Source organism: Trichoderma asperellum, chromosome 1 (assembly GCF_020647865.1).
Source record: "Trichoderma asperellum chromosome 1, complete sequence".
In the NCBI taxonomy this organism is placed as follows: Eukaryota; Fungi; Ascomycota; class Sordariomycetes; order Hypocreales; family Hypocreaceae; genus Trichoderma; species Trichoderma asperellum.
Window position 1 is genome coordinate 264,860 of NC_089415.1, and position 22,720 is coordinate 287,579.

At 47.1% G+C, this 22,720-nt stretch overlaps 8 protein-coding genes across 10 annotated transcripts; 5 read left to right on the forward strand and 3 right to left on the reverse strand.

The window, feature by feature from the left end:
* Positions 1–736: 736 nt before the first annotated feature.
* TrAFT101_000045 (uncharacterized protein) lies at positions 737–3,089 on the reverse strand. Its single transcript, XM_024905666.2, has 3 exons — positions 2,026–3,089; positions 1,894–1,971; positions 737–1,821 (listed from the first exon to the last, which is right to left on the reverse strand). Exons 1-3 carry the CDS (start codon positions 2,749–2,751, stop codon positions 1,006–1,008), a joined length of 1,620 nt encoding a protein of 539 aa, XP_024754692.2. The 5' UTR covers positions 2,752–3,089; the 3' UTR covers positions 737–1,005.
* Positions 3,090–3,257: 168 nt separating this feature from the next.
* TrAFT101_000046 (uncharacterized protein) lies at positions 3,258–6,830 on the forward strand. Of its 3 annotated transcripts, XM_066125894.1 has the most exons (4): positions 3,258–3,576; positions 3,635–4,322; positions 4,474–5,758; positions 5,918–6,830. In XM_066125894.1, exons 1-4 carry the CDS (start codon positions 3,428–3,430, stop codon positions 6,085–6,087), a joined length of 2,292 nt encoding a protein of 763 aa, XP_065981991.1. In that variant the 5' UTR covers positions 3,258–3,427; the 3' UTR covers positions 6,088–6,830. The 3 variants fall into 3 exon arrangements, with proteins under 3 accessions (XP_065981991.1, XP_024754693.1, XP_065981992.1); XM_024910420.2 differs by having other exon boundaries at positions 3,258–4,322; XM_066125895.1 differs by having other exon boundaries at positions 3,635–5,758.
* Positions 6,831–8,483: 1,653 nt separating this feature from the next.
* TrAFT101_000047 (uncharacterized protein) lies at positions 8,484–9,770 on the forward strand. Its single transcript, XM_024902915.2, has 2 exons — positions 8,484–8,757; positions 8,846–9,770. Exons 1-2 carry the CDS (start codon positions 8,701–8,703, stop codon positions 9,599–9,601), a joined length of 813 nt encoding a protein of 270 aa, XP_024754694.1. The 5' UTR covers positions 8,484–8,700; the 3' UTR covers positions 9,602–9,770.
* Positions 9,771–10,147: 377 nt separating this feature from the next.
* On the reverse strand, positions 10,148–11,263 carry TrAFT101_000048 (uncharacterized protein; the record flags this gene model as incomplete). Its single annotated transcript, XM_024901529.1, has 1 exon — positions 10,148–11,263. One exon carries the CDS (start codon positions 11,261–11,263, stop codon positions 10,148–10,150), a length of 1,116 nt encoding a protein of 371 aa, XP_024754695.1.
* A 1,338-nt stretch (positions 11,264–12,601) lies between these two features.
* Positions 12,602–14,245, forward strand: TrAFT101_000049 (putative secondary metabolism biosynthetic enzyme; the record flags this gene model as incomplete). Its single annotated transcript, XM_024902916.2, has 5 exons — positions 12,602–12,760; positions 12,932–13,422; positions 13,505–13,907; positions 13,969–14,074; positions 14,140–14,245. 5 exons carry the CDS (start codon positions 12,602–12,604, stop codon positions 14,196–14,198), a joined length of 1,218 nt encoding a protein of 405 aa, XP_024754696.1. The 3' UTR covers positions 14,199–14,245.
* Positions 14,246–14,983: 738 nt separating this feature from the next.
* Positions 14,984–15,817, forward strand: TrAFT101_000050 (uncharacterized protein). Its single transcript, XM_066125896.1, has 3 exons — positions 14,984–15,132; positions 15,195–15,408; positions 15,482–15,817. The coding sequence occupies exons 2-3, from the start codon at positions 15,385–15,387 to the stop codon at positions 15,659–15,661; spliced, it is 204 nt and encodes a 67-aa protein (XP_065981993.1). The 5' UTR covers positions 14,984–15,132; positions 15,195–15,384; the 3' UTR covers positions 15,662–15,817.
* A 4,963-nt stretch (positions 15,818–20,780) lies between these two features.
* Positions 20,781–21,373, reverse strand: TrAFT101_000051 (uncharacterized protein; the record flags this gene model as incomplete). Its single annotated transcript, XM_066125897.1, has 3 exons — positions 20,781–20,994; positions 21,055–21,135; positions 21,195–21,373. 3 exons carry the CDS (start codon positions 21,371–21,373, stop codon positions 20,781–20,783), a joined length of 474 nt encoding a protein of 157 aa, XP_065981994.1.
* A 391-nt stretch (positions 21,374–21,764) lies between these two features.
* Positions 21,765–22,714, forward strand: TrAFT101_000052 (uncharacterized protein; the record flags this gene model as incomplete). The annotated part of the gene is made up of 2 exons (XM_066125898.1): positions 21,765–21,821; positions 21,905–22,714. 2 exons carry the CDS (start codon positions 21,765–21,767, stop codon positions 22,712–22,714), a joined length of 867 nt encoding a protein of 288 aa, XP_065981995.1.
* Between the last annotated feature and the right edge of the window lie 6 nt (positions 22,715–22,720).

A 22,720-nucleotide genomic window follows, 5' to 3' on the forward strand; every position in this document is an offset into this window, starting at 1 on the left:
TATCACCTATTCACCTGTGACTCGCAATACAAACGTATTAATAAACAGGTTATAAAGGAGAAAAGAAAAACTAAATGATCATAATCATAATACGTCACTGTAATAGCATCAAGATCGTAGCGCCGATGCCCCTGGAGGATCTTTGCTCTGCTGCCTTACAGGGCTCGGAGGCCCTGACGTTGCGCCAAGCAGCCGCCACAAGCGCCCTAGCCCAATCGCAGACTAGCACCCAGGGCCCTAATTTTAGGCCCCCGCCAGCGCAGTTAGTGTGCACGGAGCGTGGATGTACTCGTATAATATTGGCCTAGGGACCGGACCGACCCAGAGCCTCTCATCAATACTGGACTTAAACATCGTCAACAACATTGAACAATAAACTCATATGGGCCTTCGCCAGTTTGACAAAACTCATATGGGCCTTCGCCAGTTTGACTTGCGTCTCAACCAACAACACAACAAACATCGTCACATCGGTTTCCGCGGACTCTCGGACTCGCGAGCCTCTTTTGATTGGACCGAACACACGGCAAATGTTACTCTTTGCAACAAGCTGTTGTATTCTTCTTTGGAAGCCCATGGGATAGAGATTGAAGGCCTGTGCGTCGTCAGAAAACAACAAGTCTTTCTTTCAAACCTTACTCTCTAGCTTTGGGGCTCTGTAATAGCTCTTTATAACCCTTTCTGCACACTAACCCATATGAATTAGAATACTGAGCCATATATAGATCTGTGATCGGGAGATTATTGGATAAAGCAATTATATTGTCGCGTTAGGTCACAAAATGGACCAACACAGCCACAGGCTCGAGGTTGGTTCTACTATAGCACAGTCTAATAAGAAGAGAAAGAGACAGCAGAGAGTATGTAAATACATTGTTCTCAAAGAAACAGGAAAGAAAACCCTCTTTAAAATGAGTGATTAATAAACCAGGATGATGCGCTTCTCAGCAGGCGGCGGATTATAGAAGATTGCCAATCAAGGCTGGGCGGCGCAATCCCTTCTCTTCAGATTTCGATGGGGAACCTTTTCCGAATGGATTCGCCGCGTAAGTAAAAGAAAATCGGCACAGGTATAAACCCAACCGTGATGAAGGCCAACACACTATTTCCCCAGCCCAGACCCAGGTTAGCGTAGAGTGTCGGGGCGGCAAGGGGCAGGAAAGCTCCCGTCAGGTTGCGAAGCAGTGTAACGGCGGCAAGTGCGGATGCCGCTGCTTGAGGCCCGAAGATGTCGATGATGTACGTCTGCGACGACGAATTGATAATAACGGCCCCGGGTCCGCAGATGGCGGTGCCGATGATGGGCACAACCCAGTGCACCTTGTACTCAGTGGTCCAGCCGTAGATGAACAGGCCGATTGGGAACATTGGAGAGACAAACATCATCATGATCAGGCGCCGTTCTGGGCGGTAGCTCCCTCCCTCAGCATTCAGCAGGCGATCACTGAGCTTGGCAAAGGTGACGACACCTATGGCGCAGCCGATGCCGACGCCGACGTACGCCAGGCCGGAAAGACTAACGCTCCAGTGGTAGGTGTTCTCGTAAACGGTCGGAAAGGTGGCGAAGAGGAGCATGGTAACGCCGAAGTTGAAGGCGATATAGAGTGCGATGAGAGCGACGATGGGCGATTTGAAGAGGAATTTCATGGGGCGGGCCATGGCGTGTAGTACGAGCTGCTTGACTGGGGTCTGCTTATCGCCGGCGGCGCGCAGGTTCGGATTGCCCGTCTCTTTACGAAGTCGAGCGGCCTTGGATTTGAGTATATTGACGGAGCTCGTCTCGTGCATGAACAAAAAGGTGATGATGGTGACTACACCGGCCTAGTGGGAACATCATCCATTGTTAGCTTGAGCCGGACGAGACGAAGAGGGAGTAAATGGGGCCATGCTCACAAGCATCAATATGAGATAGAAGCACCATCTCCATCCCAGGTTCTCAACAACAAATCCTCCTACGATAGGACCGAGGACCTAGCCTCAACATTAGCTCGCTGAATCCTCCAAGATACTCAAAGGGAAACATACAGGGCCAAAGAGCGGCCCGGCAGTGAAAATAGCCATGGCAACGCCTCTCTCCTCTTTTGGCAAGAGGTCGGCGACGGTGCCGCCACCTGTCGACATATATGAGGCAGCAGCCAAGCCGGTCAACAAGCGGAAGACTAGAAACTCGGCGACATTGGTGCTACGCGAACAGCCAGCGGTGAATCCGAGGTAGAAGATGGAGCTCGCGCGGTAGATGGGCATGCGGCCAAAGACCTCGGACATCGGGGGTACAAACAACTGGCCGATGGCGAAGCCGAGCGACGCCATGGTGATGGTCAGGACCTCGACCGTACTGCTCTTGTAGCCGAATTCACGCTGCATAATGGTGGCGCCGGGGGCGAACATGGTGGTTGCGAGATTGGTGTATAGCACGGACAAGCTGACAACCACCACGTTGGCCAACTTGTACGCCTTGGACCAGTTGCGCGGGTTTGCAGGGTCGTCGGGGCCGTCCCAGTCGACGATGTTCGGGTCTGGCGTAGGAGCTACCTCGCCACCTGCCAGGGTACCCTTCTCGGCATCCTCGCTCACATTTGCAGCCTCGTTATCGTCAGAGTTCGTTTCACCCGCGGCTGAGTCTCCTTGCTTGTCGACGTTCGAATCTTTTGCAGGGCCGAAATCACCCTGAACTGCAGCATCGAAGCTGAGTATGGTGCTTGTTTCATGATCGTAAGCGGTGTGATCGCTCTCGGCTTGACTTTCCGCCATCTCTTGTCAGTCACCCACAGTTGTGTGTGGTTCGGTGGTTGAGGCTGGTGGGCAAAGAAATAAGCTGCGTTAGTTTCCAAGTTTTTGTCTTTTGCCCTCTCTCGCTCGACGCTTCCCTCATTGGAAAATGAAAGCTACAATGACAGGATAGAAGAAATGAAGCCTGCGTGGTGGTCTTAAGACCAAGGGAAGTGGTTGGCCATGTCGGGGACACCCTATTTTGCCCCGGATTTGCTCCGTCTCCAGGAGAAGAAATGGATACAAGAACGGACATTTCCCGCCGCAAGTGTTATCCCTATGAAGCCTACAATTTCCAGCCGATTCCTGCTGAGGCGCTGAGTACAGCGGCCCTATTGACGCTCCCCAAGTACCATTAGCCTCGATCTTGGGCCGATACGGCCTCCTACATCTGCCCCACTTGACCGTCCGTTGCTCGGCCACCTCTGATGAAGCAGAAGGCACGTGTCTGAGATGAGGCGGCTTACGTTCGCACCGTCCCCGCCAACTTGCTCCGTCGATTGCTCCGTCGATTGCTCCGTCGATTGCCCCATCTACCAACTTCCGCCCGCACCTGCCGAGGGCTCTTCTTCTTCATATCAGATAGAAGCCGTCCGGGATACAACCTCCCGTGCCCAAGCAAAGCTATACCAATCTCAGCAGAAGAAGCTTGCCGTCGATGGATCATCTGGAGCCACCCGCCTACACAGAAACGCCGAGCCTGCCCCATCAGCAGCCCGGTACTGCCGCTGGAGACTCGCTGCCGCAACTGCGAGATCGCCGGCGGGAGAAGCCGCTTCTTTCATGTACCTTTTGCAGGAGTCGCAAGTAAAATCACTCGCCCGTCGCAATCTCAACGGCTATGAGACTGACGGACAGCCCCCAGGGTGCGGTGTGACCGTCAGCTACCATGCACGACCTGCACGAACAGGGGAATCGGCTTGTCCTGCACCTATGAGTTAGGGGGGTCACGGAAGAGCAAGAGCAAAGTCAGCGTCGGTGATCATATCCAGCAGCTCGAGGAGCTCGTGCGCTCCCTGGTCAGGCAGCAACAGCAGACGCCGGCCGCGCATCCCGATGGCCTCGCCCGAGACTTTTCGGACCTTTCATTCCAGGCCTCGCCGACCGCGTCGCCACAGAGTGTCCCTACGGCCCCGCTGGCATCGGCCGACGAGGACACGCTCGTGCCAGCCCAGAGGCATGCGTCCATATCGCGGAGTAGGGACCGTGCTGACTCCCCCGCACCCTCGGAGCCTGGCAGCATGCGTCTGCACCCGCATGGTATCGGTGCCAGCTACGTCGGGAGCGTTCACTGGGCCGCCGTCCTCGAAAGTATCTCAGAGCTTAGAGACCACTACGAGGAGGAGGAGGAGGCCCGGATGCTGGCCACCAGCGACCATGTACTACTCCAATGCCCTGGCCCTCGACTGCTATACGAGCCCGTCCAAGCCACAAAAGCCCATCTTCTTGCTTCAATCCCAGCCCGGCCCGTTGTGGACCGCATGGTCGCACGGTATTTCAACGCACAAGGGGTTGTACCAGGAATACTTCACAGTGGACATTTTCTCCGAGAGGTACGGTGCTTGCTGCGTGCTGGAGTGTAATGCCTACTGTCTATGTACATCTCCTTCCCAGTGCCATCCCTTCCCCTCCTCTCTTTACCCCCTGCTTCTGCTTGTTCTCCGAATTCTCCTCGTTGGCTGACGGTTTGGACCACTTTAATAGTACCAGAAGTTCTGGCAGGAGCCAGCTGTCATGCCGTGCATCTGGATTGGACTCTTATTTAGCGTAATGTGCGTCGCCACATTATACCAACAGTCGATCGAGGACCCGGCAGATCCGGAAACTCCAGAACGCGTGCGCGTGTTCCGGGAACAGACTCTTCACAGCCTGGTCCTAAGCCAGTACACCAGAGGCGGTGAATACGTGCTAGAAACCATGATCAATTATCTCATCTGTGAGTCGTTCATGTCCCAGGATACCGAGATCGGGCTCTGGCTTGTACAAGGCATCATCGTGCAGCTTGCCCTGAGCCAGGGCTACCACCGAGATCCCCAGAAGTTCCCCAGCATTTCCCCATTTGCCGGTGAGATGCGGCGGCGGGTGTGGGCCATCATCGTGCAGATGGATCTTCGTCTTTCAAGCCAGATGGCGCTGCCATGCGTACTCAAGTTGCAGCAGTACGACACAGCTGAGCCGCGGAACCTGCTGGACACAGATTTCGATGACGCTACCGTCGAGCTGCCCCCATCGCGTCCCGAGACTGAGGTCACGCCCGTGCTCTACAGCTTGGCCAAGGGCAGGATAGACAAGATGACGGGGCTAGTCAACGACGTCGTCAACGACACCCAGGAGCACCCGTACACGGAGATTATGGAGCTGGACCGAAAGCTGCAAGAGGCCGAGGCCTCACTGCCACCAATCTTCCGATGGCAGCCTCTCAGCCAATCCTTCATGGTGGCACCCCAGATCGTCATGCACCGCGTGTTGCTCCAGCTCGCCATACAGAGGCTGACAATTTGGCTTCACCGCAAGTACCTCGCGCCGCCCTATACCCAGCCGCGCTACCAATACTCACGTAACGCTTGTGTCCAGGCGGCCATCAAGATCCTGGAGTTCCAGCAGATAGTGCTGGAGGAAACACAGGGAGATGGGCTGCTGTATTCCGCGAGGTGGGCGCGGTGGATGCTCCTGTCCTCGCGGCCGCGGGCCGTCTTCTTGCTGGGCGTAAGCATCCTCTGCTACTATATACAGCTGGCCAAGTCCCGACCGGACGTTTCCCTAGACCAGGGCACGGGCGCTAAGATTCACAATCTTCTGCGCAACGCGTATCCCCTCTGGCTGCACTCGACCACCGTATCTCGGGAAGCCCGGCGGGCGATTGACCACCTGAGCCTCATGTTAGGGCTGCAGGAACAGGAAAGCGGCACACCTTTCACTGGCTCTGCCACTGCCACGCCTCAGGACACAGAAATGTCGCTTGACCAGTTCACCTGGGACGCATTCGAAGGTAAGCTGTCGAACTACTAGATGATCCCTGGCGGTGTTGCCCAATGCCCGTCCCGTTCCCTTCTTTCCCTTGGTCTCTGCCAACCTTCTGCCCTAACATTTGCCTCCCTATCAACCCCAAACACCAACACGTTCTGCGCCAGGGACTGACTTTTTCCAGAGTGTATCGCCAATTTCCCAGCATCGACAGCATTCGGTAGTGAATTTATGGGGCCGAGCCTGCCCAGTTCCTCTTCAGCGACGAGCATCTCTACAGCGGATCTACTGTCAATGAACTTGAACACCCCAGAGTCGGGCGGCTGGATGGACAGAGGAGCCTTTAAGCCATGAATGGCAGGATCCTGGTTGCTATTGGAAGGCGGCACATTATCTGTCACTGGGCCGTACTCACCCTTGTGCTTACATTCTATTACACAGTCGGAGGGAACATAGCCTATGGACGAGAAGAAAAAACAAGGCGACTCCAATATACACTGCATAACATTCCAACCAGCCCTACAACTATCTATTTTTATATGGCTCCATTAGCGCAGTCGCAAGGATGTTCACCAGCACGTAGGAGTCACATTATTTTGTGTCTATCTGTTACCCGTTGGTTCCACTTTTAGTAACTAACTGTTCGGCGTCGCCTTACAGTTGGGCACAAAACCTGTAAAACACCACAAAAAGCGGTATAGTTTTCTACTAGTTATTTTACGGCTATTATATACAAATAGGAAAATTCAAATAACTAGCTAGAAAGAAAAAGAAAGGCACTATAATCAGAAAGCTATAGCGAACAGCTTTGCTATATGCTCTTTGTTGTGTTACAGGGGTTGTGGTGGCTGTAGAGCTGCTGATTCTGTTGTTGATTGTGGCTAAACTTAAGCCCTGATGCAATTCACCTGAATACTTTTCAGCCGGCTGAAAAAAGTAACTTTTTGATATATCGGCAAAAGCGGGGAGGCTGCTTGTACCTTTTTAGCTTTATTTTATTTTTACCTACCCTATATTTTCAGGTGTACCTTCAAAAAGCAGCCAAAACAAGGTTATTTTTAGTTAGTAGCTTATAGAAACATAACAAGCAATGACTAGTATTATACCCAAGCTCCTTCTATAAAAATTTTTTAAAAAAATTATAAAAGCATTCTTGTAATTTTTTTTTAGCTGTTACAGTATAAATTCAGCAGATTTTTATAAAGCCAGCTAATAGCTATACTAATTACAGGCATTTGCGTAGCCCTTGCTAGCGCAATACAGTGCTAATAGGGGTTATTAGATTAACCCATAGTAATTCCGACTAAAAAAAAATACTTATGAAATTAGCTAGCTTGATTAGGCAATCCGGGTGTTTTATGCAAAGGACGGCTTGAAAAGTATCCCTCGTGGCATGCGCGACTGGTGTAACAAGCTGTCCCTAGGTAACCCCTGTAACCTGTACCTGTACCATATATACCTTTTCTTTCACACTAAAAAGACAAAACCTGTACAATATACAGCTTACCTTCTTTACAATAATTAGTTATTAAAAAACATAATATACAGTAAACAAAATTTTATTTATACTGTATTTCCCGCTGGTTATAGTGGTTAGTGGTTATAGTTAGTGTTATATGTTTTTAAAACTAATACTACTGTATATGTATTAGGTTGAAAGGTAAGCTGTACCTTGTATGTACAGGTACAGGTTACAGGGGTCACCTAGGGACAGCTTATGTATACACTCTGGCTTGCGCAGTATCTCCAAAAAGTGGAGCCAGTAGTGAAAAGTAGTAGTTTTGTAGCTTCCAATTTATTACACTTATAAATAGCGCTATATTGCAATTTTATAGCGCTGCATATCATGGAAGATTAATTTTATAGTGCTGCATTGCAATTTACAGCGGTATATTACAATTTTATAGTACTACCTATTTACTATAAAATGCATATAGGCTTACAAATTAAGGCTCTAATAAAGTACATTGCGCAGTCTAGCTCTAATTGGTAAGTGCGGCCTGCCTAACTGCAAATAGCAATTGATCTTACTTTTTGAATGTTCAAGCTACGAGGGATACTTTTCAAGCCGTCCCTTTATGCAATTCAAATCAGCCGGCTGAAAAGTATTCAGGTGAATTGCATCAGGGCCTCGGCGTGATTTTCACGATTTTCCGAAATTTTTCGGAATTCTAGAATAACGCTGCAGCGGGCGTTTAAAATCGAATAAAAATGCAATACGCGGTTAAGATCAGTCGTTCGACATCGATTCTGTTATTTCCAGTCGTTTTCTATGTGTGACAGGTGGTTTTGGCGGCCTCGGGGTCGTGGATTGGATGCTGTTAACGTGTTGTTGTTTTTTCTAGGTTTTTTTGCACAGAAAAAGGGTCATTTGGCTGTGTGTGCCGCTCTTCGTGGTGTTCAAGGGTAGTCTCTTCCCGTTCCTTCATCCTGATAGGTTTGAACACAAGTTCATGCCGACGTGACTAGGACCACTGGCCAGGCAATGAAAGGATCGACTCAACGCTGCCCCTGAAAGCAACTGATGATGCCATACTTCCGAATTTCCAGTCTATAATCCGTAGATGGGTTGTTGTCAACAGCCACGTATCTGTATCGGAGCGTCAGCCGAAATCCTCCTCCTCCGAACTTCTCCGGTCAAAGCCCCTGTAATGCAACTCAAAGTTGACTGGTAAGCGTAACATAACTGCAACATAGTGCCATGCAAAGCGGCATACAGCCTCCGGCATGTCGGGGCGGCCACACCACAGGTAGATCGCGATCGAAATATTACTGCCTCTCATTTTCCATGTAAATATCTAATCTCCAGACCAAAATTTCATCTTTTCTTCTACACTATTTCCCGTTTCGGGCCAATCACATCATTGCCATATTCATTCAACAGACGAATAAAAAGTTCCATCGTCAAGCAGGCAACGCATACAATTCAAACACCCAAGTTATAACAGGACCACCAAACCGTCGAAAATGGTTATCTGCGAGAATGTTCTGTACACCAAGGCTAGCGCCGGACAGTTATGTAAGGTAGGCAGGTTGGAGACCATCCCAACATCATCTCGGTGATTGGGCTGGATCCGGTGATAGAGAGAGAAGTGGCTAAATGTCACCACAGGCTCTGGTCCTCAGGCTGGTGACGAATCCCCTCGTCGTCCAGTTTGCTAGGAACGCCGGCTTCGATGTTGTGTGGGTCGAGATGGAGCACTCGACCTACTCTATTACTGAGGCCAGTATGCTCGCGAGCGCGGCCATGATGGCCGGCATGACGCCCATTGTTCGCGTGCCGTACCAGTGCGGCATGGGTTACGTTCAGCAGGTCCTGGACTCTGGGGCCATGGCGGTCGTCTTCCCGCACATAGTCTCGGCTGCGGAGGCCAAGGCAGCCGTCAAGATGTGCAAGTTCCCCCCGTATGGGAAGCGGTCGCTGTGGCTCCAGCAGGCTGCCGTGGGCCTCCGTACCATGCCGATGCAGATTATGGCGGACGAGGTCAACTCATGCGCGTCGGCTGTGGGTGTCATGATCGAGGCCGAAGAGAGTATTACAAACGTCGACGCCATTGCGGCGGTTGACGGCGTCGACATTCTCATAGTCGGCTGTATCGACCTGTCGAGTGATATGGGTATACCCGGCCAAGTTGATGCACCTAAGTTTAGGGCTGCGCTCAAGGCTGTCAGCGTGGCATGCAAGCGCCACAACAAGGTCTTCGGACTGGCTGGTAACTATAAGGACCTCGACTTCCAGGACTGGGTCATTAACACTCTAGGGGTTCGTCTGATACTGGCTCATGTGGACTCGAACCTCATCTCGGTCGGCGCGATGGAATGTGCAGAGAGGATAGCCTCCATTGATCGAACCGTTCTGCCTAACTAGGAAATGGATTGTGGGTGGAGTCACGGGAACATGATTATAGAAATAGGAGTCTTCGTTATATGTTAGATTTTCGTAAGATAGAGAGAAACAATTGAACAAAGGCAGACTAGTCAACGCTGGGCCTTGAAAACTCCTCTGCTTGTTGCGATCATGCAATTTCCTCCCTTTTGTCTTTATGGAGGAGCAGCGGCCTATTCGATAGTAGTATCTCACTAATGTGCACAATTACAATTGCATCATGAGATCAAACGATTTGATATTATCGTGTACTAGCTTGCCTACCCCCAAACTTTTAAAAACAGATTTCATGTTTCATCTTGGACATTGTAACATCAGAGCCCGAACTGCATTAAATGGAGCCATGTTTAGGACATTTCGCCTAACTATTCTTAAGAGGGTCAAGAACCCTAGTTAACTCAATGCTAACCTTGGCAGGTCCAATCCAGCTCTTCCGTTTCCTCTGCTGCTCTTTAAACTCCATAAGGATACAAGAGCTTGGGGTTAGGTACAGGACCACGCAACATATATATATACTCATAAAGCTTCTCAGGCCAACACGAACTCAAGTACACCAAAATCATCAAATTCAGACGCAATTTGCTGGAATTCCGCATTGAGCTTGAAACCAGCTTGCGCAGCTAATTCGCTGAACATGGCGGCGTTTCGCCTCTTCCCGGCAGCGCACATAAGACAGATGTCCAACCCGACATTCATGGGGATACGCTTTGGGTTCAGCATCTCCTCAATAATCAGAATGCGTGAGTCGGGAGCCACTGCCTTTCGCACATTATGGAAGGCCCGCAGGACGTCCTCATCGGGGAAATCGTTGAGGATCCGGCGGAACTGGTAGATAAGGGCACCCTGGACGTTTTTGGGATACGGCTCGAACATGCTTCCGCTTATCATCTGGATATTCTGCAGGTCCTCGTCCTGTTCCTTCGCGACGTTTTTCTTGGTATTCTCAATAACTTCTGGGAGATCGAAGAGAATGCATCTCTCGGCTGGGAGAAATTTGTTGTTGCGGATTGCATCGCGCAGGGCGAGACCGTGGCTCCCACCGATATCTACGATAGCCGCTCGCGACCCAGAACCGAGAGGCTCCCGCATCCAGCCGAAATCGTAGATGCCCTTCAGTGAGTACATGACTCCGAGCGCCTTCAGCGCTTCATTGAATCCCTTGTGCACGACTTTGTTTTCAACGAGGATCTCGTAAGCGGGCCTGTTTTCGAAACCGTGGCTAAGGCCAAGAGGTGTGACGCTGGCGCTCTGAGGCGAAGCCAAACCATGCTTCGCGAAGAAGTTTGGCATCTGGGCGAAGGAGCGGAACACATTGTTGAACATGTGAATGTAGAGCCAGGCGGTAGGCTCGTCGTACTTGTAAAGACGAGACCTTTCCGTGTGAGCGACGCGGCCAGGGCCTGTAGATGCAAGGACCTTGCCGGAGATAAAGAAGGTGGTCATACGGTCGATCACTTCATGCGTGCCACCGATTTTGGCGGCCAACTCGGCCACGGAGATGTCACCCTCATCCGGGATGGCATCGAAGCCCTTGTAGTCAATGAAGACCTTGATGAGCGTGAACTCAGCGGCAGAGAAGACGGGGTTGCCGATGTCGTGGTACGCCTGTTGAATGCGGGCACGAGCATCTGTGTTTGAACCCATTTTTCTTTGATGTTTGCGTCGTCTTTGTTTTTGCCTTCTTCTTCTTGGACAGCAGAGAGAAATTGATCTGATCTTGTGGAGACGACGAGTACTGTTTCTGTAATTAATAGCTCTCAACCCTCTTTACAGTCGTGGCTCGGGGCTTTTCGGTGGAGAGGTGTTTGCATGCAACCCGAACGGTACCGATTCCGGCAATGTTTGATCGGAGGTTCATTCATGGAATACGCCTGTTGCAGCGGCTGACAGAGAAATTCATGATCTTTCTTCGGTGCAACTCGGAAGCCCGGCGGTGGATGGTTCATAACCATCCTCCTACTATGTGCCAACCTTGTGTTGATACGAGTCTACAGTCGTCGGCTTCCTAACCATCTTGCCAGATAAGATCATGGTTACTAGAGGTTGTTTTGAGGTGGAATTACACGACAAGATGCCTAGAAAATCTTTCAGTTTCCCCCCACGGGTCTCCTCGACTCGCCTGTCCTAGCTGCACCTAACTAAGTTTTGAAGAGATAGACCCCTCCCTTGGGCCGACAAATAGTTCAAGTTAAAGGCTGACTAATTTTCGGCTCAAGAGTCCCTTGGACTGTCGTCCTCTAGGATTTGTCTAGAATTGTAACTGTTCATCTCCCGGGGGCTACCTCTGCTAGGTTACCACAGTTGGCTGGTGACCGTTGTCCTGAATGAGCATTCTCATGCGGCCCCCTGTTCCGTCCATCTGCTTTCCGCAAACGGATATATGCCTAAACTACGGAGTATCGCTGTCGTAATCTCGCATAAAATAACCAATCAACGCCCTAGTTGACGAAGCTAACAAGCAATGGTTTAGAATCTAATTGTTCTTTCTCGCGTGGATGGCATGATTGGCCCGTACTATTAAGAGTCTCTTCGGCTTCGCTCAGAAAGCCAAGGATCAAATTCTCCAAAAACAAAAAGATTCATGAATTCTCTCATCGTGATGCCGGCGGTACTCAGCGAGGGTTGATGACTGAGGGTCGGAATATGCACGGCGATAATATTTGCGCCGCTACCGAAATAGTCCGGCATGCCGAAATGCCGAGTTAATCCTCATCCACTCACATTCTTGCAATGCGCATCCATTATCATTATTTGCCCGGTATCGAGCTCCCACTGTTGAAAATAGTGTACAGGTACGTAGGGTCATGTCCAGGTCAGGACACACACTGCGAGCTAGCGCGACTATGTATGTATTCCGCATAAGTAAGGATCTTACGCCCACCTAGGCTTAGAGTGATGCAATTTATCCCATATTTTGACAACATCATCTATCACCTTGTTAAATCTTCTTGTGGACTTCCAGCATATCTCTCTGCTTTGATCATGGCATTACTCGAACAGATTCCAGTCGCTGTGCCCGATAACACGTTTGCCATAATCGAAGCATTTAAAGCCGATACTGAGGAGAAGAAAGTAAACCTATGCCCTGGTATTTACCGCGACGACAATGCAAAGACGTGGGTTCTACCTTCCGTAAAGAAGGTAATTAACCCCCCTTGATCACAGGACTGTCCAGATCTTCAAGCCCAAGGTTGCTTAGAAAGATTTCCTGCGTGCGAGTTCCTCTACTCCTTTACAATTACCCAGTATCCTTCTCTTTACCTCCCCTTGTGAGTTCGATGGGTTAGGCCACACGACACTGACCTCCCTCAGGCGAGAGAAATCATCCAGGCGGACCCGCATCTCAACCATGATATCTCACCTCAGATGGGATACCCTGATCTGGTCTCCACTGCGCGACAGATTACCTTTGGGGATACGTTGGGTAGCCGGAGTATTACTTCGATGCAGACTATCGCAGGCACTGGTGCCAACTACCTGATTGCACGTTTCCTGTCTTGCGTCGCTCAACCCAAAACCGTATGGCTGTCCAATCCTACCTGGGAGAATCACCCAAAGATCTGGAGACACACCAACCCCGCCATGGAACAGCGTTTATACCCCTATTATGACTACAAAACATCCACGCTAGATATTGAAGGCATGATCTCAACGATGAAGGAGCAAGCATCGAGAGGGGATGTTATAGTTCTCCAGGCTTGCGCGCACAACCCAACCGGTTTGGACCCTTCAAGGGAACAGTGGGAGGCTATCGCAAATGTATGCGAGGAAAAGGGCTTGTTCCCTATTCTTGATTCAGCTTAGTTCGTCTGTCACACCACATTTAATGGAACGAGCGATCTCATGAGGGTCAGCTCGTTAACTAACTTGTCCTGTATTTGACAGTCAAGGCTTCGCAACAGGAGACATCGACAATGACGGTTGGGTGCTACGTCACTTTGCCACCCGCTCGAACGGCGCCATTGAGTTCGCGGTGGCCCAATCGTTCTCCAAGAACTTTGGTCTCTATGGAGAGCGAGTCGGTGCTCTGCACGTTGTGACACGCAACCACAACACCGCAGCCAAAGTGGAGGCAACATTAAAACAGATCTCACGCGCCGAGATTACTTCCACGCCTAGCTTCGGGGCCAAGGTCGTCGCTACCATCGTTCAAAACCCAGATCTGAGGGAGCAATGGCAACAAGACCTAAATACCATGAGCGGTCGGTTGAGGGACATGCGAAGACGACTGCACGGCGAGTTAACGAAGAGAGACACACCTGGTAACTGGCGGCATCTCTTGACCGATGTAAGCATCCATGGGTCTTCAAGTATCGATTTATGCAAGGCTAACTCACAGCTACGAAAAGATTGGCATGTTCTCCATGACGGGACTATCTCAAGAGCAAGTGACAACCCTTAAAGACATGTTCCATGTCTACCTTCTTCCCACTGGTCGGCTTTCGTTCACAGGCTGTAAGTGACAACGCATTGAGGCTATTGCTTTCTTTCGTTTTATCTCGGCTAACAGTTATCTCAAGTGACAACCGGAAACGTTGAATATGTTGCAGAGTCCATCCATCAAGTTATAACATTGTAGATACCAACAAATTTCAGCCGCAGCCGTTTGGTACGCGTGCGTGGGAGGAAATACGAGTTCTTATAAAGAGACAAAGTACGGCATCCATTTTTCAATTGGAAGTAGAGCCGTATTTCTCACGGTGCAAGTGAAGCAACTTCCTCAAAGAAATCGCTCAGCTAGAAAGCTTTCGGATAAATAGTCTGGTGGCATCCTCTGTGCTTTCCAATTTTAACTACACAGATATTTAGTGATAAATTTGACTGAACAAGGGAGTCGAAACAACACACCAAAGAGACGGTCCATTTTTACGCCGACACTCATGGTAATAAATTTGATGATTCCTTTGGCCATGTGTTCTGTCGCTCTGGGTTTCTGCGAAATGTCTCTTTGTGTGGATGCTGTGTTTTACTCTTTGTGATTAGGCTCTTAGAAAAAGTCTACTCCGTCAATAGAACATGACTCCTTTAGAGCCTGGTACTATATGGCTGTAAATTCCAACAACCCGCCTCCACGTTGGTCCTTCGCACTGCGCTAGCATTAGTAAACCCGGGACCGTTTCTACTTTCATTAGCCCTTGAACAACAAACCTATAAAAAATAAGGTTGTTTGCACTTTTTTTTTCCCCGCATCACAGGAATACGAACACTGAGGCAGATAGGCAGGCGGCTACTGTAATAACTCAGCCTATCCAAACACAAATTAGAGTATTGGATTGAGGGGTAACCCGATTCAAGCTGCATCAACTCGTGACCCTTTTTAGGTATCTTCGATGCCTTTCCTTTTACCGTAAAATAAGCTCTTTTCGTCCCAATTTCCTCTTTCATATATATAATCGATCTCGCTGCCTTGGGAACCAGTGCCGTCGCCGTCCTCCAAGGTTTGCGTGCAATCTTTGTGCTTGACGCATTCTCTGCGTTGGCATCAGTTTCGGACTCTGACTTGCTCTGCTTCGGTGAGACTCTTTTACAATGGTGAGATCAGCCATTATATCCTTCGGCTTGCTAATATTCATAGTTCCCGATTGATAATGAGCCGTTCTTGAGTGCATTCGGTTGAGGGTCTATTCGGGACATATGTGGCTTAACAAAAGCTGCATGCGCCTTTCTCGCGATTTTCTGCATCATCCACGTACTTCTAGTCTTCACTTTACCCAAATACAGGTACAAATACGTTCCCACTGGGCGAATGGTTCGAACAAGCCGTCATGAAGGAGCTTCAAGTACTTCCGGTAGGACGCTTCCAGGTATCCATAAATAAGCATGCATCTTAAGAACTAGATGTGCTGATCTGTATCTCTTTAGCCTTCATCATCGTATACTCCTCCTAAGGCGCCCGAGGGATTGTACCACTCCGGGCCTGGCGTGTGTTGGGTTGGTTATCCGTTGATAGGAGATTGGTGCTCCTATGGGACGTGCCGCCGACCAAGCGCTCCGAGTTCGAGTCGGAACAGCAACGGAAGGATGTGTAGGATCTCGATTTAGGCCCTTGCTGTAGTGTCCATGGAGCATGTTGGCTGCCTAGAGACCGTGTCCGCTGTTCCATCGGGATTTTCATGGTTTTTCGAGCGGGACATTGTTGCCTAGATGCTGATCACAGCATCAACACCGGAACTGAAAAGAAACAGGCTTCGAATTGTCCACTAATAGACTCTGTTAAAGCTGTCTTGGATACCTCCTTACATGTCGCAGTTATTGTGGAAGCATTGCTCAATATTGTCCATCTGTTCTCATGCAATCTATCAGCCATTTTGGTCCCGGTTGTAAAGGGAGAGATCCTGACCTGCTTTCATTATTGGCCTGCCCAAATCGCGTCCATCGCTTTCTTCTCTTCTTCAATTGCTTAAGTAGTCCGGGCCATATTAGACGCAGCGCTAGTTGCAGTAGTCCTCCATTCACAACATCACCCAGGTCTATACAGTCCCTCTGATTCTTATCACATAGGACGATGAAAAGGGATGCTATTGCAGATGCATGATCCGACGAACTCAGGAACCTATATCGTAGCTCAACTTGCTACCAAGACATAATGCCATCCAGGATGCCACCAACAAGAGCATGTGACCATCTACATCGAGTGTTACAGTGGGGATGTAAAAGTAACGAGTATAATGCATAAGAAAGTCTATAAGTATTACTCTGTTAGAGATCCTACAATTATAATTAAAATTAAATAGGTTTTTTTTATAGATTTTTTAAATAATAATAATATATAATGTCTATTATAGTTTTTTATTAATATTTTTATAATTTTTTTAAAAAAAAATTAAACAATAAAAGTATAATAATCCATTATATTAATCAGCCAACAGGGCAAAATATTAAGCCAATAACCACTTATTACGACCTGAAACCATAAGATATGTACTCCGGATATACAACGGACCGATGGGCCAATTAGGGAAGGATCACAGCCCTTAGAGTGAGCCATCCTAGATGGATCTCTATTAAGAGAGTGAGCCACTATAAGAGGATCATGATCTGAATCGTGAGCCTCACGAAACGACTTACTATATAAGATCGTTCATTACGCTCATTAGATATAGTTTAGATAGTCAGTCGTTAACATAACATCCATATAACAATCAGATTGGACTCTCATCCAAAGTTATTAGCTACGTGACTAAGAACGCTCATAAGATCCCTTGCATCTCTCTGCCAACATAAACCCGACGTTAGAGGTTTATCCCTTGGGAACTAGTTACCCTATACTAGGTATAGGATCAGAACGTCACACCACTATTATAGCAGTTACTGTAATAGAACCAGCTGCTTATAAAGGCTTTGCAGTTATAGTAAACCAGGTTATAATATAGAGTATTGCTATTCGGGCGGTGCATTTTTGCTATTCAGGCGGTATTCTAGCCTGACTAGGCCCTTTCTAGCTAGGTTTAGCGGGGCCCAGGCCGGCCCATTAAAATACAGTGTAGTGCACTAGGATATATAAAATTAATTGCAAATAAACATTGTAACTTTATATTGTAATATTATAACTTTAAATTTCTATTAAGATTGCAATAGAAGGTGCATTAACCTTTAAAGACTTTTTTAATGGCCTTAATAATAATTCTGCCTGGCTATATAATATTGGAGATAGCCCTTAGCCTGCTAATGGCGAGTTTAACTTCTTTAATGCCTCTGAAGATAAAGTTTATAAGGAAAATGCTATAAATAAAGCTATTTTAAGCATTAAAGATAAAGTTAAAGATAAAGTTAAAGCTGCTGCAAGTCTTATGGAAGCCTTAGCTTAAAAGATCCCTTTGCTGCTGCTAGTATAATAATATAACTTCTTTAATAAGCTTTTTAACTTGCTGCAATGCTATTATTATAATAATGGCGCTGTAATTATTAAGAAGTCGCCTGGCAATAAAGTTAATATTAACGGCATGCTTCTTTTAACCTATTATTTAATAATTTATAACTGCGGTGCCTTTTAGGCATTTTAAAGCTTAGGCGTTAAAAAGGCAGTAATAAGTAAAGTTAACTGCCTATTTAAAATTACAGCTTTTGCCTTAAAGAAAGCTAACTAGAAGTAGACTTTTTATATTTTAGAAGGCTGCTATAATTATAAAGCTTCCTTTAATTTATTAGTATATAGTATCTATTGCTGCTGTATAGAAAAGCAATAAAAGATTAAGAAGTTGCTGTTAGAGTATAAGGCCCTCCCTGCCTGTAAGATAGAAGAGATTATAAGGTTGTAGACTGAAGGTGCTTTTTATTTTTAATTTAAAGATATTTATAATAACTGTTAAATAATCTAGAAATTAAAGCTCAGCGGCCTTACCTTAATGCAGCAGTGGGTTTATTTCCTGCAACAGCATAACCTTTATTATTTCATTAGCTATAATAAAGATTATAAAGTTAAAGCAGTTTTCTAGACTTACCCTTGGTGTAAAGCAATATAGAAGCATTTCCTGGAAGTTCTTGGCCTAGATAATATATATAAGATTAATAGGTTTAAAATATACCTTTTTTAGGTCACTGATGTTATAGATTAAAACTCTATTATAAACTTTACCTTTAGGTTAATTAAAATAAAGCATTAGGAAGGCTATAATTAATTATATAACTATTTAAATGACTTCTGGCAGTAACTTTAGGTCCCTCTGCCCTTTATTATTATAACTAATAAGGAAAAGGCCCTGAAAAACGCATTAGAACGTGTGTTTCCAGACGTGCAGCAGCAAGCCTGCTTTTATTACATTAATGTAAATGTCTACGCTAAAATAATATTATATTAGAAGAATAATGACTCTAATGAGGCATTTAACTTTAATGCTAATGAACTTGCTGCCCTAGAGGCTATAGAGGCCGCCCCAGAGGCCACTGTAGATCTTAGTAATAAGGAAGAAGAAGATTACAGCAAGGAATACTTTAAAAAGGCTTAGAATAAGGTTATATATATTGAAGAAGAAAATAACTTTAAGGCAGCCTGAGTATAGCTCCTCTTTACTTATAGCAACTGCTAAAAAGCCATTATTAACTATTTCATTAGTAAATATCTCCTTATTATTAATTAATTTCTACAGTGCTGCATTAAACGCTATTAAAATTTCAGTTAAAAAATAAATAGTCCTATAGAAATAGCCCATAAGAATATTAAAATATATCTCCTAACCAGCACAGGCAATCTCCTTTACCTTTATAAAGCCTTTATATAAATAATTATAAAAAAAAAGCAAGATTATCTTTAAATAGCTATAAGGCAAGAGGTTAAGCTGCAGCAGCACTATATCAGCCAGGCCTGGCTGGGATTACTTTTAATGTAAATTAACTATACTGCTGTTAATCTTCTTATTCAGCAGCATTACTACACTAAGGCTGCTGTAAAGGGAAACCAAACGCTGCTGCCGTATACAACTTTATGCTACTTTATACAGCAATATATACTGCCTTACATTCATTATATTGCTAAAAAGGTAATCCTAGAAGAAGCGCCGTTAATAAAGAAAGTCATTTACTTATGCTAGTAGCTAAATAAGCCCTTAATATTTCTCTCTGTAATTTTCTATATAAAGTCTACTAACCTAGCGTCCTAGGACCTAAACAAGCTGCTACTTTAAATCCAAGACCCAGATGTTATTAAAAATCTACGAGGCCGGCCGAGATTGCCTTAGAATAGCAGAGTTCCCGTTAATTGCAACTTGCAGCCGATTATAACACTCTCCCTGCCGACCTCTAGTTAACCGGGCGGTCGAAGACTACCCTCAAGCATATGGCGCACTTAAACGGCAGCAGAGGTTAAAGCTGCTAGTCAGGGAGCCTTGCAGACAAGGCCAAAGCGATCACGAGTTGCAGGAAGCAATAGAGGCCGAGGAAATCAAGGAGGAAGACAGAGAGGCCGCGGCCGCGGCCGGGCCTCAGGCACTCAAGGCACTTAAGGCACTTAAGGCCTTGCGGTTATAGAAGAAAGCAGCGCTGCAAATGCTGCTGCAGAGGTTAAGGAAGTTATCCCGGCAACGCAAATAAAGCCCTAGAAAACACAGTTGCAATAGCTTCATTTTGCATTTCTAGCTATAGTACCTAATAACTACTGTCTGGCCTTTGTATATAGTTTTAGCTGCCAGAACTTTACACTGTAATTTGGTGTGAAAAGATGGGTTGCATAAACCTAGGCCCGATTAGGCTTGGTAAGGTGGGCGTACCGCCCGAATAGCAAAAATGCACCGCCCGAATAGCAATACTCATAATATATTGCTCTCTCCCCCAGGGCTTATCTTCAAGCCCTAGAGCCCCCTGTAGCTACCTATCTCTTTGGTAGGGTTAAGGCAGCTTTCATGTACATGCTCTGTCAGCATTGGAGGTACTTACACCGACTTGAATTATATCTGGTTAGCGCTATTTTAGGTGTGATTTTGGTAAACAAGTTGTACCTCATGAGTTTAAGCAATGCACCGTCTGAGCTCCTTGCACTCTAATTGGCCCAACTCCAAACCAGTACCAGAAAGCTGCCTTAACCCTACCAAAGAGATAGCTCCCAGTAGCTATAGCTGTTCTAACCCTTAAGATATTACTTAAACGCTCCCTGTAGCACTTACTATAGGCCATATTAGCAGCGGAGGTTTAAAGCGATCTAGTTTATTGTGCTAACTGCAATAAACTAGATTTAAACCCTAGGCCACCGGCTTCTAGTGGTTATTGTATAATGATCTGTTATACCGTTGAGTTAACAGGGCAAAGATTAGGCCAATAACCACTATTGTAGCAGTTACTGTAACGAAACCAGCTGCCTACAAGAGCTTTGCAGTTACAGTAAACCAGGTTGTAATAAAAAGGTAATAATCTTTTACTTACACTAGCACTGTATTTTCCACTATAGAGCCATCGATTACAATGTAAATAATAATCATACTTGTTAACTTAAAAGTATTATTTTTATAATAAAATAATATATATATAAAATAAGTTTTATAAGTTATTTTATTATTGATATTTATAATATATATTTAAATTCCCTTTTTTTTATTATGTTTAGCGTTAATTTTAAATTTTAATATGCTGTATTTGGGTGTGTACTGTGGGGTTGTCTTGACTTTTACTGACACCGCTCGAGATAGCTGTATTTTGTTTGCCGTCAGCTATAAGTTTACTCTATTCCTTGATCTTAGTCCGAAAAGGGCAACTGCGTTTTCTGTGCGTTAATTCGAGCCAACCATGCTTGCCGATCCGTAATAGATCTGGCCCTAACCTGTGGCGAGAGGAGCCTGAAGGCGGTGTTGGCAACGTGACCCTCAACGCTTTCGCTTACACCCGAAACCCCATTAATGTTCTTTGGTATGGTATTGTTGGAGCTCTCACCCCCAGTCTTCCCGATGAGTCTATGCTAGCACCGTTAGTCTTGCCATATATAACGGCGGCTGCGGCGGTGGTCAACGTACGATTCGTCCGTTTCGTTGGGGCGAGTGTTTGCAGATGGCTGGACTTGGTCTTCGGAGCTTACATTGAATGGCCGGCTAGGACTTGGTGGGAACACCGTTAGCATGCAGAGGTGTGTACTACTCGACCCTCTACAACTCACTGTGTGGCGGACTCGGTTGCTGCAGATGTGCTCTTGGCCCTCGCATTTAAATATGCTCTCTGTGTCGTCTTGAGAGCCGAAGTCGCGGCTGATGCGGCCGACGAGCTTGGAAGACAAGAGTGGCAATGCGAGCTGGTCCTCCTCACGACGAAGCTGGCCTTGGCGGAGCGGAGCATCATGACAGGGTGCGAGGAATGGTGTTGGTTGAGAGTGTCAAAAAGCTGAAAGTTGTTACAGTCAGGTAACAGCTACTCTCAAGGGGAAAAATAAAACAGCTTACAATATCCTTCATAAAAGGAACAAATTAAACGGCTTATATAGGAAAATTGAGGCCCGAAACCTGGGAAACGGCGTATGACCCTCCGACTCGGAGAACGACAAGTTGCGAATATCACCGATATAATGCGATTATAGTCTCTAACATAGGCTCCGGCGCCAGCACGGAAGAACGGCGGTCAGCAGCGGCAGTATTGGAAGAGAGTCCATTGAAACGACTTCGAGTTGGTTTATTCCTCCATTGACTGCGTTGAGTGTCTGTAAGTGGAAATAGTAGTCTTCTCGGTGCTTACAATGGCTTCTTGCGTCAATACTTTGGCCACCAAGGTTGCTGCTGGGCAGCTTTGCAAGGTATGCCTTGAACCCCCAGCCAAATGAGGCACAGGAACTCTCACAGCAGCTCTGCATCTGTCAATTCTAACCTGTTCTCCTAGGCCTTTGGCATCAAGTTTAATACGAACCCCCAAGTCGTTCAGCTAGCAAAAAATGCCGGTTTTGATTCGCTTTTCATCGATTTGGAGCACTCGACGCTGTCCATTGACGATGTAAGCCAGTTGTCCGTTGCTGGGCTGCTCACAGGCATCACCCCTTTCGTCCGAGTCCCACACCAGTGTGGCAATGGCTTCGTGCAGAGAGTCCTCGACGGCGGTGCGATGGGCGTGATATTCCCACATATACATTCATCTCGTAAGTATCCCCGGATCCCCGCACCATGGCTTCGGAGCCTAATACCGCGATCTTTAGAGGACGCGAAAGCTGCCGTTTCCATTTCGAAATACCCGCCAGCGGGTTGCCGATCGATGACCGGCCAGCTGCCGGTATTTTCGCTCAAAACGACACCGCAAGACCGAGTCATTGATGAAAGCAACACATCCGCTTCGTCAGTCATCCTGATGATAGAGACCAAAGATGCCGTTGAGAATGTCGACGAGATCGCGGCAGTCGAGGGCGTCGACGTGCTCCTGGTCGGATCTAACGACCTAGCGATCGAATTGGGTGTACCAGGCGGCTTCCAGACGCCTACTTTCCGCTCTGCTTTGGAATCGGTCAGTAAGGCTTGTAGGCGACATGGTAAGACAATGGGATTGGCTGGGATATATGACAATTACGAAATCCAGAATTGGGCCATCAATACGCTCCATGTCCGATACATGCTTTGCGCAATAGACTCGAGCCTCATTGCCAGCGGCGCTACAAGATGTATTGCTGCACTGCCCAACGTCGAAAAGAGCGGTAGGGGGTAGGAAATG